Source organism: Brienomyrus brachyistius, chromosome 9 (assembly GCF_023856365.1).
Source record: "Brienomyrus brachyistius isolate T26 chromosome 9, BBRACH_0.4, whole genome shotgun sequence".
NCBI lineage: Eukaryota > Metazoa > Chordata > Actinopteri > Osteoglossiformes > Mormyridae > Brienomyrus > Brienomyrus brachyistius.
The window spans coordinates 11,659,891-11,674,526 of record NC_064541.1 but is presented as its reverse complement, the minus strand read 5'-3'; the positions used below and the strand labels follow the sequence as shown (position 1 = coordinate 11,674,526).

General features: G+C 48.6%; 1 protein-coding gene across 1 annotated transcript in view; it reads left to right on the top strand.

The window, feature by feature from the left end:
• stk3 (serine/threonine kinase 3 (STE20 homolog, yeast)) overlaps positions 1-14,636 on the top strand; it is a 54,681-nt gene that overhangs the window by 33,045 nt on the left and 7,000 nt on the right. Inside the window, exon 10 of the mRNA XM_049025975.1 lies at positions 5,161-5,336. Coding sequence (XP_048881932.1) covers positions 5,161-5,336 — 176 coding nt within the window. The remainder of the gene's footprint in view (positions 1-5,160; positions 5,337-14,636) is intronic.

Sequence of the window (14,636 nt, the reverse complement as noted above, 5' to 3'; positions counted from 1 at the left end):
TTTTAGTCAGGGAAGATGTGGGTAAGGAATTCTGACTGGGTTTTATATTAAATGGTCCTGTGATTTATGATTCATCCATCCATCCATCCATCTTCTAACCACTTCTCCCAGTCAGAGTTGTAGTGATGATTTACGGTCCTCTTTGAAATTTGGAAGACTTTTTTGGGCCAAAGAAAGGTGCCAGATGCCTGGCAAAAGTTCTGGCTTCAACATTCAGTCCTGTGTGGCTGCAGAGCCGTAACTCCAGAATGAGGGTGGAGCCGGAGCGCTAGAGCTCTGCGCCTTGCCTGGACCTTCTGGGTCTTGCTGTTGTACCTTTCACGGTCACCAAGTCGATATGTATGGATGATCCTCCAGGGACTATGCGAGCATGTATAGAAACATCTTTTCTTTTGTTTGTTGGACGAATGTTGGAAGCCCAACGTTGCCCCTCACATAAATGCTGGTCCCTCTGTAGTTTATACATCTGCCACTAGATGGGAATGTTGCTCCATGTGTTTCTCACTGGCCTCCGTTTTAAATTTCCAGCCTTAAATTGAGCTGTATCTCCTCAATTGGCTTTTAATTGTTCTGAAAACTGCAAGTCTTCAAATCTCAAGAGACTAAGAGTTGGAAGTTAGACTGTGGTTTAAAATGTCTCAGAATCCTACGAGAATCGCTCCTCCTTTCCAAAAATCTGACCCAGTTTTTAGCACTGACTAAGTTACGATCTTCCCCTCTGGCAAAGCATGTGTTAAAAGTGATTAAACTTTAATGTAATGATAGCCGAGTCTGTGTGCTCGTGTGAAATGACCTGCTGTAGCCATTAGTCTGTCCCCAGAAGGATTATATAACTGAAAAACTGAAAAATTCCTGTCTTGCAATTTAACAAAACAAAAGTTTTGCTTGCAAGAAATACCACCCACGTTTAAACCCCCCCTCACAAAGCGCACAGTAGTTAAAAGCGGACAGAAACAGTGCAGTGATGTTGTTTATGTAAGGCTGACAAATGAGTGTGGTCTCTATTTCTGCTTTTAATAAATAAATAGTCAGAATGGGAGGTGGCCGTTCGCTGGGGGTCCAGGGAGCACCAGCGACTCTCCAGCTGGCACCCGGAGCTCGTCGGAAAGCCGGTGTGTTACTTGGAGCTCTGGAGTGTTTGGTGCTGGTCATCTTGGGGAGTGCTGACAGACTTGACAGTCCCATAAGCCTGCTGGCCCCATTTGGTGGGGGTCCACTGCCAGGGACACACACTTCGTGAAAGCCACTGCACTGTCTAAAACCCGTCAAACGGGGGCGAGGAAAGGCAGTTAAGTCCAATTTTTATTATTTTTTTAAATCTAGTTATAGTGGGCAAAAAATATCCGGCTCTTTGTTTGGATAAAAAAAAAAAAATCCAGTTATAGGTGAGTTTTTATTATTTTTTTTAAATATATATAAAGACGCACACTGGTTCAATTAAATAAGTGAATTGTCTGAAAGTATACATTCATATAAAGGAATTGTGTGGATCCACCCCCCCCCTCCACCCTCATAACAGCCCTTAATCCTTCCTGGAATGATGTCGCACACTGTGTGTGGTGGGATATTGCGGCGCAGTGTGTCTTTGTGCATTGGCCTTGAATGCGAGCGCTTTCCGAATGCCAGCACTGCCATCGATTCCAGCCTTGTGAAGCTCGCGGTTTTTGTTGCGGCTGCGTTGTGGAGGCTCTGATTCGTCTCTCAGGCTACGCTTCTCTGGCGTTTAGCAGCTATCCTGTCTGAGTCCGTCTGTCCTCGTCTGAGAACTTTGACTTTGTTGTTGCGGTTTGTCTGTGCTTAAATCAGTCAGTTTTATTTTGCCAAGTCCGTGTACGTACAAGCAATATGTGTACATTTAGCATGTTCTGTCCTGATTTTCAGTACTGTTGGCTTTCAAATTGGGCCTTTTTGCGTTATATGCGACTGACACACCTGCAGTTCTGGCACCGACCATTAGGCTCTTTCAGATCTCTGTCACCCGCTTCATGTTGACTCACATATCAAAGTCCCGATTGTCAGCTCTCTTTGGCTGGGTGACACACCTGCTAATTGCCATTCAGCCGATGATGATTCGCCTTTGTACCTTTAGCCGTCTGTAATAGTAATTTAGACGCTTCAAAGTTGACATCCTGTTTTATGAGGTGTTTCCATTATTTCGTTTGTATGTTGTGTGTGTGTATATATGTACATAACACGAGCTTGCACAAAGCATAGTGTGTATAACATAAAGTATTACAATGAGTGCGATGAGTATAGGGCACTTTATTTTAATCTCTAAGTTGTTTTGGATAAAAAAATAACTGGCTGTTATTGGACGGGCCTCAGCTGGGGTCCTGCTGGGTGCTGCTCAGAGGCCTCATCGTTCCTGCGGCATGACACAGGACTCGCGTAAACCAAGCTGGGGGCGGAGTCTCCCTTTAACACAGTCATCATGGCCCGGCTGTCATTGTTCAGGATAATGTGCTGTTATTTGCTATTGTGTGTGTCTGTGGCTGTGTATGCATGTTTTTTTGCCTCATCTCAGTGGTGAGAAGGCACAATTGTGCACACTAAGTAGAAACAAGGGTGTACCAAGTAGGGGGGGGGGATAGGCAGAATTTAATAGAGTGTATATTGTAGATAGAGACACAAAGGATGTAATCAAGGTCCTTATCCAGAGCCCGGTGAGAGAGGAATATGAGTCACAAAGGTTTTGGTGAGTAACCGGGATGTGGGGGGGGGGGGGGGTGGCAGCCTCCAGAGCAGTGGCATATTTCAGGGTTCATACTGATAAACTGGTCCGCAAACTGGAAAGGGAGTGTTTTCTGGGTGTTAGTGAGGGCCTGGGCGCAAATTTACAGGAAGATAAGCGCTGTTTATTTCTGATGGTTACAAAGTATCCGCCCTGATTCGAACCCGCAGGTTTCTGCTTAGTACAGCTTAATAGGCTGCTGGGCCAGCGCCTGCCCTTGAATCAAAACCGGCAGCGTCTGATGAGAATGGAGGCGGCGTTCAGTGTCTTTGTTCCAAAAGTGGGCCGCTGTCTGTGCAGATTGTGCTAAGGGCCAAAGCGCAGGTTCGAATGTCACGTCTCTCACACACACACACACACACACACACACCCACCTTTGAAGCTAGAGTCAGATATCGGGTTCCGAGTCTCTGTAACAGTGACAGTGCTGCAGCAGAAAGGGGGGGCGTGAGTCTCAGTCGCCTTGCAGACGTGGCGTCACTGCAGCATTGGCGAGGAAGGAGTGTTTCTTAGGTCTGTTTTGAGGGAGATTCAGTGCCAAACGGCTTTATTCACTCTGTGTGTGTGTGTGAGACAGAGAGAGTGTTATAGCAATGAACAGTTCTCTGTTCTCACGCTCTGTCCTGTGTGTGTCAGGGCCTTAAGCAAGTCCTGTATGGGGACTGTAACATTTATTTTTATTAGTATCGGTAATGATGATGATGATCTACATATGCTCTGCTTGAGAGAACAGTGAGAAGCAGATGGAAGAAATGATGATGTGCTTCCCAGACTGAACACCTGTCTGTGTGCTAAAATATGTCCACCGGCTCTCTTGCGGCAAGACCACTGTGATCGCCGAGCCACCGCGAGGACATCAGACCTGACTGGCAGAGGTCCACCTCTCCCAGGGACCCTAGAGAAAGAAACGGCTTTTATTTGCAGGGAGAACAAGCCCTAAAGAGCCTCTCGGTCCCGTTGGCTAATGTTGCCCCCAAAAACCCCATCAGCATCTGCTGATCTTCACGCGCATCATCCAGAAAGACGGACAATCCACCACTAAAGCTGTGAGCAGCTCATAAAAGAACAGTGGGACCGCTGTTCTCCTAGAAATGCTCATCGCAAGCAGCCGTAGTAGCAGAGAATCCAAGGTGGGAGCTCAAGTGGGACGGGGCCACTTGGTCCGCTCCTTTTGCATAACCAGAGGCAGTCAGAATGCCAGGAATATGGGATGACGAGGAGTCAACATGTATCTAGACTAAATGATGTGCCTGCTGGTGCTGTGTACCTGCTCCAGTCTGATATCACGCCTGATTTCATTAGTTAGAATTGAGAGCCCTTGAATAGGACGGACCTTTCCCAGTACCAGTCTGCCCTCGGGAAGGGGGGTATTTGTTATTTAACAGCCCCTTCCTGGCAGCTCTGCCTCACCTGATGCTGAAAATTCCACAGAAGAAGCAGCCACCTGGAGGATTGTCGGACTACATTAAATATAAGCTCCACGCAGAAAACCAGGGAGCCTTCAATGCTTTAGTTTCTGAATTCAGACTGTATTGTTTTAAGTTGTAGACGGCACAGTTAGTTAAAATAGATCACAATAGGGTTGGCTGTGTGTTTTATTCGGTCTGCATTCGTTTGGCTTCCATTCAGTGGCTGGAAATTGCAAAGCCGTTTGTTTCCACAACAGCATCAAGCACCGGCCCCACAGTACCACTCCATGTAATACTAACATTCACAGGTGCTTTTTTATTTTTCCTGAACTAAATGAAAGCATTTAAAGCTGCAATATGTGAGGAACTGAGTAGTATTACAGGCAACTGAGAGCCAAGAGACTGGCCTGTTCTGAAGTGTAGTTTGACTTCTGGAGAGTGTTGTGGAAGTCAAGGGTGTGTCTGCAGCTGAGTGCCCATCGAGGGGGAACAAATGGTGACCGTTAACGTAACGTAAGGGCCAGTGGGATGATCCGCCTGAACTTCCCTGGCAGACAGACCAGATGGCGCAGTAAAGGGTCACGTGGCCTCTGAGCAAACGCAATGTGACTGGTACAAACCCCCCCCCCCACTTACCACACATCGAGGCTTAAATGGCACTGACTGAATGTTTCTAGGTTTATGGTGATTCTCTGGGTGTGTTCTGATGCTATTCCGGTGGTATATACACATACATCAGTGCATATTACAATCTACATTAAGGTTCCCCACTTCCAGTCCTGAGGGCCAGTCTGCACCACAGCTTCCGGATTTCCCTGCTCAAACATGTCTTGTTCGGCTCGCTAGTAACTGCCAGATTTAGTAGGTGTGTTTGAATAACTGGCCCTCCAGGACCGGATTTGGGGAACCCTGGTCTAAATAGACGTGTATATGTTTCTACAAGCTTCATATAGGCACCTTCCTAATGGACAGAAGCTCTGTTGTCAGCCCCTTACTCCATACGTCTTATTTCCCCTGTAGGAAACGCCACTTCCCAGCAGGCTCAGCGGCCCTCCTTCATGGACTACTTCGACAAGCAGGACCCGAAGGGCAAGGCCCAGGAGAACTGCAACCAGAACAGGCCAGATTCCTACCACATAGCCAAGAATGTCTTCCCTGACAACTGGAAGGTGCCACAGGATGGGGACTTCGACTTTGTGAGTATGGGCTGGGAGTGCTGGGAGTGCTGCCCGAGTCTATGCTGGTGTTCTGGGTCGCCACATGCGCCACACGGCTTCTGCTCCTGCAGCACTGGGCAGGTTGCGGGGCCTCCTCCCGTCCGCCGCGCTCCTCTGCTGCTCGGTCTCCTCTTCCTGTTCAAAGTGAGACGCCTCCTTTCCTTTTCGCTTCTGCCTGCGCATCCGGTCGCTGAGAAGCTGGAAACGTCCCCGCTGATGGGAAGACAGCAGTGGGTAGCTTTCAGTCCCCGAGCCCAGGCTCAATGTGTGTCTCTTTACCAGCCACTCTACTTATGTATTTGTCCAGAACTAGAGCGGAGTGCTATTGAACTGATAAATAAATTAGCTTTCCGCGCATGAATGGGTATGGCAGCGGTGCTAATGTGACAGATGTCACCGTGCAAGTCCGCTAGGACAAACTGGGCTTGCTGGAATTGCATTTCCTTCCTCCACTCGGCCGCACGGCACTAACGGCTGTGACTCATCGAGTCGCCGCGAGGAATGAAGTCAGGCCACATGGCCTCTGTTCTTGGGCATTACCTGGCATCCCCTGTGTGCGGGGTTTCCCCATGGGTATGCTGGGTAAACACTACCAATTAGGATAGCAGAACTCGCTTAGGCGCCAGATAACAGGGTAAATTGGTTTTTTTGACTGTTGGCTTTTCCCTGAATGGTAGTAGAGCAGAACCAGGCTGCCAATGAGACTGAAACGCAAAGCCGGTAACTGCAAGCTGAGGCGTCTTCATTGCGTCCTGTAGGGAAAGGTGTAAAGAACATCCCTCCAGGCCACGGTGCCAACCTGAAATCTCATTCTCACCTGCCCGATTCCCCCCCCCCCACCCCACTGAACGCATCTCTCCCTTGTAGAAGGATAGGCCTTGTCCCCTCTGTAGTGGCAGGCGCTGTCACGGTGCGAGTGGGGTACCCACTGCAGCGCAACTCCGCATTTCATATGTCAGCTGGGAGCCGAGTTTCACCCGAGTATAATTTTAGGAATACGGAGGAAATCGAGCATGTCTCACCGCTGGGCTTTTTTTGTTGTAGCCTTTCTGCGTTTTGTGTTGTGTGTGTTCATAATTTTTTCCGGCGCTGCCTCCAAGTTAACAGCTGTAGCTGCTCTCAAGTCGAATTCCATCTTTCAGCATGCGCTGCTTCCTTTGTGTATGTGTGTCCCAGTCCTCCTTGCTGGGCTGCCGGTGCTTGGGTGGGGGTGGGGGGGGGGGGGGGGCAACTCACAGCCAGAGCGTGCTGCTGTGGAAAAGGACTGTGGGTGGATGGCATGTACAAGCTGTTGGGTGGTGTCATTTGGCTGTACATCCTGTGGCCCTGGTAGGATTCTGCTGTGCTTTGTGCTAAAGGCGATATAAAGCTTCAGAAAGCATGCTTTAGAAATGTAGACATTCCATTGAATTTGATTGGATGATGTGAAAGCCTGGCTGGCCTATCAGTCTTTGAAATTATTAATTTGAGCAAAACAGGAGAAGACCCGGTGAAGCAGATGAGAATCACTCGGATTCTCACACACTGCAAAGTCAGGGAGGTGATGGGTTTTAAAGCACGTTCTTAGATCAGTTTGAAATCTCACTGTGATGATTAGTAAGAAGCTGAGTCCAATATAACTAAGTCAGGTTGTGTCAGTTGCCAGGAGGTGGGTTGGGTGAGTTGGATGGCTAGACATCTCTGGGTGCTCTTGTGGGTTGTGAGCAGGAAACCACCTCCTCTGGGTGCATCACGGCTAAAACCTGCGAGCTGTGGAGCAGAAAAAGAAGCAGGCAACTGTCAGCATGAGCGCTTGAGGGAGGGGCCTCGCCTTCACCCCCCCCTCGGGAGCTGGTGTGGGCGTTCTACGTTGAGTGGGAGACCCGTGCGGGGAGAAATAAAATAATAGGCAGCTCTACTGGGAGAAACATAAAGAGGAGAGCCTGGAGATGGTTGTCTTAGCCACAGATGGGGCCGAAGTCAACGTGAGCAGCCTAAATCCCAGCTGAAGCCCGGCTTGAGCATGTCCGTGAACATGCTGATGGGCGCGATGGCAGCGTGACGCTGAAATCTGGGAGAATTTGCCATTGCATTGGGAAGCATCTTCACCGGCAGTGCCGGTCCAGGGCCATTGTTGTCGTAAAGGTGATGTGTGTGGGCCTAGGTAAGAATGTCGAGAGAACATGGGCCCTGCAGCGTGGGGAGGGAGGTGGGTGTCACTGCCCCAATTGTGGGCCTTGCAGGTTGGAGGGGTGGGCGTGTCTCTATGAGCTTAATACTCATAAATCCTGAGCTGCAGCTGCATGTGAAAGTTGAAGAACAGGCCGTGTGTGTGTGTGTGTGTGTGTGTGTGTGTGTGTGTGTGTGTGTGTGTGTGTGTGTGTGTGTGTGTGTGTGTGTGGGCGCACAGCCTGCCCCTATCACTGCCTCTTCATTAAGCCTGCCGCTGAAAAGGCAGACAGCGCAGAACTGGAAATTGTGTTTCCTAGGGAACGGCGTGTGTTGTAATTACTTCCCTTCGCATTATGCGTCAAGGAAGATCTTGTGACACGCTTCTCGTTAAATGTTAGGGTTTTTGAAAGGACGAAATCTGAATGTCGTCCATAATTCGTCCACCTTGTCAGGAGGAGGCTGTCAGGATGTTGGCGTTCGTTGGGAGAGTGTGGATGTCATAAACATCCAGCATTAACCCTTTTAGCGATTTGGAGCTGGACCAGTGATATGCAAATGACCCATTACTGCATCGTCGAATGCGGATTTCATGAATGACACGTACAACACGAACCCCGGTTGCGTTTGTTTGTAAACAAGCTTGTGCATAAACAGGCAAGCTGATAGCATGGAGGCTGAACATTTACTCACAACGTCCTAAACCTTACTGTTGCTTTTTTCCAGTGGGTGTAACAAAAAACAGACATCAAGCAGAAATTAGGTCCTTGTATTTGTGATACGGTGGCATTGATTCAGAACTGCGAATCCAGCTAAAATTTAGAAGGAAATTGCCTAAAAACTGATCACCAATCAATACACCCAACAAGGATGAGGGAGTGGGTATTAATATATATTACTGTAATCTTTAATTAAGACCTTTAGTTACCTGAAATTTTAGACGGTTTTGAAAAACATCTGAGTAGATCCGAGTAGAGTGCACCAAATCATTATATGTCTATGTCTGTGTTTTTTTTTATTGTATTGTTAACTGTGTATCTTGTTTTGTGTTTCCTGTCGTTCTCCACGTACCCAGATTCGTGTAGTACTGCTCGAGAGGGAGAAATGGGCACTCCTCATGTCGCTGCCTGTCCTGCCTTGTGAGGGCAAAACTGTGATAGGAGAGGTGTTTCCAGTCATCCCTCCTAGGCTTTGCCCCAATGTACCCCTGGCCCTGAGCTCCCCCTGTCTTCCCTAGGTGCTCCTTTCTGACATCTCTGGTAGTCCGTGAGGGGTTAAATCGCGGCTCTCTGCCGTATGGTGTGTCAGGGTGTCTGGTGCTCTACGTGCAGGAAGTTAACACATGGCTTTCACACGTCTTTAAATAGTTTGCTGCAGTTGCTGCTGGCTTTCAATGTTTATGTATGTGACATAAATTCATTATATGATACTGTTCCATTTGTGTTATTCTTTATTCTAGTATAGATGCACCCGGTATTTTTTTGTGTGTGTAATGAACCATTAATCTTTTCTGGGGTATCTCAGTGCACTGAGTGGTTGGATTTATGAGTATTAAATACCAGCCCCCCTCCTCATTTAATGTTCCGTAAATTCAACCGTTAAGTGGCTATTAGATCCTTCCTCTAAGCACAGTAATGAAATTTTAAGTGTGAATGTGTAGCAGTGATGAGATGAAACTGTATGAGTAGGTTTAACTCTCAGTGGTAATGACTCATGATCAGTGAATTAGGCTCTCTGTCTTTTTTTAATGTAATGTTTGTTACCCCCATATGAAAACTGCACTACAGAGACACCAAAGTTACCCAGAGTACTACAGGAAGATGCTCCTACTTAGAGAGATCTGTTATGTAAATATGCAGCAGGTGGCTCAGTGGCCAAGGATCCTGACTAGTGACTGGAAATCTGCAGGCTGTATGAGCAGCCAAAGAAAGTCGTGCTTAAGGAGAATGGATTTTGTTTGTTAAAATTGTGTAGCCATGGCGCTGCTATGGAAATCCTGAAATTGTACCCTGTCTAGACTGAAACGTGAAGCATGTTAAAAATAATTTGTGTTTGCCTGTCTGTTACTGTCAGACTAAGAATAATAATAATAATAATAATAATTAGTGTAATTTCACTACGTAGCTGGTGTGCCATTTGGTTCCTTCATGCAGTAGAATGTTTTGCTACGAGAGTCCAGGTTGAATACTGTGCTCAATGCTGCTGTAGCAGAGCCCCCTGGGATGCAAACTGGTGACCTTAAGGTTAATGCTGTCGGCAGCTATACAGCCCTCATCTGGGTAAGTAAGGACAACAAAGGAGCAAGAGGAGCAGCTGGGCGACCAACTTGAGCTCTGTCCACTGGGCAGCAGAAGACGCATGTCTGGCTGCTATGACTCAGGGGAGAGAGGTGAGGGTGTTGACAGACTACAGGAGAGGTGAGGACTGTGACAGGAGTGGACAGCTTAAGGTGTGTAATTTAAGGATACTCAGCCCTGTCAGGGTCTTAATGATATAATCTGCTAGTGATAGTCCTCTGGCCTGCGTACTTAAACCCAGCACATTTCTCACTGAAGGGAATCTGCTGGCCCGTGAGTGACGAAGATGATCTTTAAAGATGATGATCACTGGAGGCGGCAGTGGTGATGACCATGTCTGTGGTGCGGATGGTGGTGACGACGATGTTAGTAGTGCATGTGGTGGTGACTGTAACGTCAGTGGTGTATACGTGGTGGTGATGACATCGTCTGTGGTGCGTGTGGTGGTGATGACATCGTCTGTGGTGCGTGTGGTGGTGATGATATCGTCTGTGATGCGTGTGGTGGTGAGGACATCTTCTGTGGTGCGTGTGGTGGTGATGATATCGTCTGTGGTGAGTGTGATGGTGAGGACATCGTCTGATGCGTGTGGTGGTGATGACATCGTCTGTGTTGCGTGTGGTGGTGATGATATCGTCTGTGATGAGTGTGGTGGTGATGACATCGTCTGTGGTCCGTGTGGTGGTGATGACATCGTCTGTGGTCCGTGTGGTGGTGATGATATCGTCTGTGATGAGTGTGGTGGTGATGACATCGTCTGTGTTGCGTGTGGTGGTGATGATATCGTCTGTGATGAGTGTGGTGGTGATGACATCGTCTGTGGTCCGTGTGGTGGTGATGACATCGTCTGTGGTCCGTGTGGTGGTGATGACATCGTCTGTGGTCCGTGTGGTGGTGATGACATCGTCTGTGGTCCGTGTGGTGGTGATGACATCGTCTTTGGAGGAGGTGGCTTATCAGTATTTTGCTCATTAATTTAGTCTCTGTAAAGACGCACTTCCTTGTGTATATCAGTTTCAAATCACCCCAGCATGAATTAACGGTTGGTGTATGGCGTAACACATTGTGTTAGGTAAATAATATCTGTGTTTGATGCATTATGTCACTAATTGGAGCACCTGTCAGCACATAGCAGATGTCTCAGCATGACTTATTCTGTGACAGTGATCTGACTGCTTTTGTGTGGGTTCCTGTTAAGTGCTGGGACCTCACCTGATGGTGGGGGTGCATTTTCCTGAACGGAACAACATCCAGCTTTAGTGACATTTCATCGGGCTTGGCGTGACGGCACCTCCTGTTAAATGCCACCCCTTGAATATTGAGATACGGCTCCCACGTTTTGGTTATGTGTGTGGATGTATTTCCCAGTTCAGCTATGCTTTGTCAGTGTTCGGTCTGTCCCAAGGGTCCCTGTCAGCTCCCAGTCACCCTGAGCCACCCTGGTGTGATCTGAGATGCTGCAGTACCCTTGGGGACCTTCGGAGTACGCTCTGAAGAGCCCCAGATCCTGGCGGCAGCAGCATGAGTGAGGCGAGAGAAAAGGGTAGCAACATCCCTAGAGCTCTCTGTGTACGGCGGCTAGCAAACAGCTGCACACTTTCATTACTGCTTTCTGTGCTTTTGTTCCGATCCAAGGGCTGCAAGGAGACCCGCCTTACAGTGAGCAGATGTGCAGCTGTACTTGTCAGGTGGCCTTAGATGAATTAACTAGTGAGCTTTTCTAAACCATTTCCCTGCATTCGATTTCTTATTGCCTGACTTGGCGCCACCCGCTCAGCAGATTGTGCTTTGTGCGTGTCCAGCGCCTTCATACTTGATGAGTATGATCTTTCCCCTCTGTTTTAAAGCTCTTGGAATCTCTGTGCTGGGCGTGTAGCTGCTGTTATGTCTCCTGCAGTTGTGTCGTGTTATAAGTGCTGTGTTAATTCTCAGCTGAAGATTGTGCCTGTTTTGGTTTGCAGGCTGGTAACAGTCTTCCGACAGGAAGCAGAGGCCCGTCGTGATTTTAGTCAAACGCCTCCATGCTTTGTTTTGTGCTCTGATGCCCCGACGAGTCGTTTATCCGCCGGCCTGTGATCACTGGACGTCCACATTCGTGAGACTTTTCCACAGACCAGGTCCTCTGGGAGTGCTTCTATCTCACTCCTCTTTCAGACTTAATCTGATTATATGTTATTGTCAGCCTCTATATCCCTCTGTGGTTTTCAGTGGTTGACTTTGCTGCGCAGGGTTCTGTGAAGTGAGAAGGCACAGCCTAGTGCACTGAGAAGAGACTCAAAAGCTGTGCTTGGTTAATGAAATGAGCCCTCGGGAATTGGGACTTGGGCTCCCTGAAATGTCACAGAGGACGATGAGTGCTGTGAAAACGTGCTGAGCTTTATGGAGATACAATGCATCATTTGGTAATGCTGGGGACGTATTCTTAAAACATCCCCCCATAATCTGGTTAGCCAAGTAATTAAGTTTTTACAAATGAAGATCTATACTAATTATAACTGCAGATGATGTAGATCTGAACTGAGGTAGAATTGGGGCCTCTGCTGTCAGCTCAGACAGCCTTTGCTCAGTCTGCATGCTACATTCCTCCTCAGCAGGTACAGCCTGCCACATTAACATGGGGAAGGGGGAGTAGCGTGCTCCTATGGGGCCGGATGCAATAAGGAAGCACCTAACAATATATTAACACCAAGGACCAAGTAAGACGTTAGACCATTGGATAAGAAGAAAAGCCTCAATTTCTTTGTGGGATTAAGAGGTAGAAATCTGCCTCACACTCCATATTTCAGGGCATGAAGTTTTAATGATCTGACGGCTGGGGAGGCCTTGGAAGGCATTTGACTTTGTCCTGTTGTTCATGAAACCAGCCTTAAATTTGTGTGTGGGGCACAGTCATCGTGAAATGCGGGGACACGCCATGGGACGCACTTTCTCCTGTGTACTCCATACTTCCATATTCCACGGCTGCTATATAACATAGCATGATACAGAGCGACCGCCAGGCCTGAAGCCTGGGTTTTTACTGCCACCGCTACCTGCATAGCCTAAGGGCGCTTTTTTGTTCTTTTTCCGAGGTTGGATACGTTTTTGGAACCTTTTATTTTTTTTATTTACAGTTTTTGGGTGCTATATTCTTTAGGATTAAATTGCTTTTAACAATTGCACATTCATGTTTACAGTGAAGTATCAGTCGCAGCTCTGAATAAGGAATACTGTAGGTTTGACATGACGTCCATCAGCATTTCCAGGAATGTGAAACTTACAGAACTATTTCTGTTCTGAACAAATGTGGTTTGCAGCAAGGCAGGAGCATCTTTCATCTTCTGTCTGCTACTGCAGGAAGGTGAAGGTCTTAGGGCTGTTTTGGATACGTAGCCTCCCCCTCGCCTACAGTAGATGAGGCGTCATGGACCTGCCGGGGGCATTGCGGCGTAATGCCACGCTTTGCTCGTTTAGCTTTAATAATCCCATCTTAATAAGCTGCTTCCCTCTGCGGCAGTGAGCTACTTTAGACAATTAGCGAGAACCAGGTGGGCTGAGGAAGCAATTACCTAGTGAACTCCATGCAAAGGTCTGGTGATGAGCCTGACGGACAGGCTGGTGATGAGCCTGGCGGACAGTCTGGTGATGAGCCTGACGGACAGGCTGGTGATGAGCCTGGCGGACAGTCTGGTGATGAGCCTGGCGGACAGTCTGGTGATGAGCCTGGCGGACAGGCTGGTGATGAGCCTGGCGGACAGGCTGGTGATGAGCCTGGCGGACAGTCTGTTGATGAGCCTGGCGGACAGTCTGGTGATGAGCCTGGCGGACAGTCTGGTGATGAGCCTGGCGGACAGGCTGGTGATGAGCCTGGCGGACAGGCTGGTGATGAGCCCTCCCTCCGCACCAGCCCTGGGCTGTGGCAGCCGGCAACAGGCCACACGCAGCTGGGAAATGACCACACTCATCAGAAGGCTTGAGCTACCTCGGCACTCCTGATGAGTGTACTTCAAGGCCCTCCGGCAATGTCTTATGCCTTTTTAGTCACGCACCTCCTGATTACACCCTGACCGTTCCTCATAAATGTCCATCCCTTGTGTGAAATTGCCAGGGTTTTTAAGAGCAGGAATGGGCGCCAATGGCGGAATGCCGAATTAAGACTCCAGGAAAGTAATGAATGAGTGTATCTCCTATGCATCCTGCACACATCTGCATCGTGGTCCAAGCAGAGGGCATCCATCCGTAGCTGTGTAGCATCCATCTCAATTATGGCTTTTCTTGTGCATTTTATTTATTTATCCATTGCTAGCGTCCCGAGAGGCCCTACAGTCATCGGAAAGGGCCGGCATCCTCATTTTTCACACTTGATTCGGTTCTCGTGCCAAAGTTACTCTGTCCCAGCAGCTCTGAGAGAATCTCCTGTTTCTCTGTCAGTGTGATATTCTGTGCCTTTTCCTGAGCTCCTCTCCAGGCATCCCAGGTGACTGCAGCTGTTGAGCCCTGATGTGGGGCGCTGGCAGTCTTCATGCCACATCGAACCCCCCCCCCCCCCCCCCCCAGGAGCTCACCTTGGTTTTGTCCCCCAGCTGTCCAGAAAAAAGGCATGAAAACGCTTGTGCAGGTGGAGTAGGCATCACAGTCATGCCATTCGTTTTGCAGTCTATTGATTAGAGATGTTGGGTCATCTGCAGAGGATTTGCATGAATGAGATCCGCCTGGCAGGAGATACACCTCTGGCCTTTCCGAGAGGGTAGCTGGACTCTGTGTCCCTCTCTGCACAGCGTGCACCTCTAAGCTGCTCCAGTCCAGCGGGAGGCCGGGCCGACCCCCAGCGGCTGCCTGACATGAGTCAGAGCCG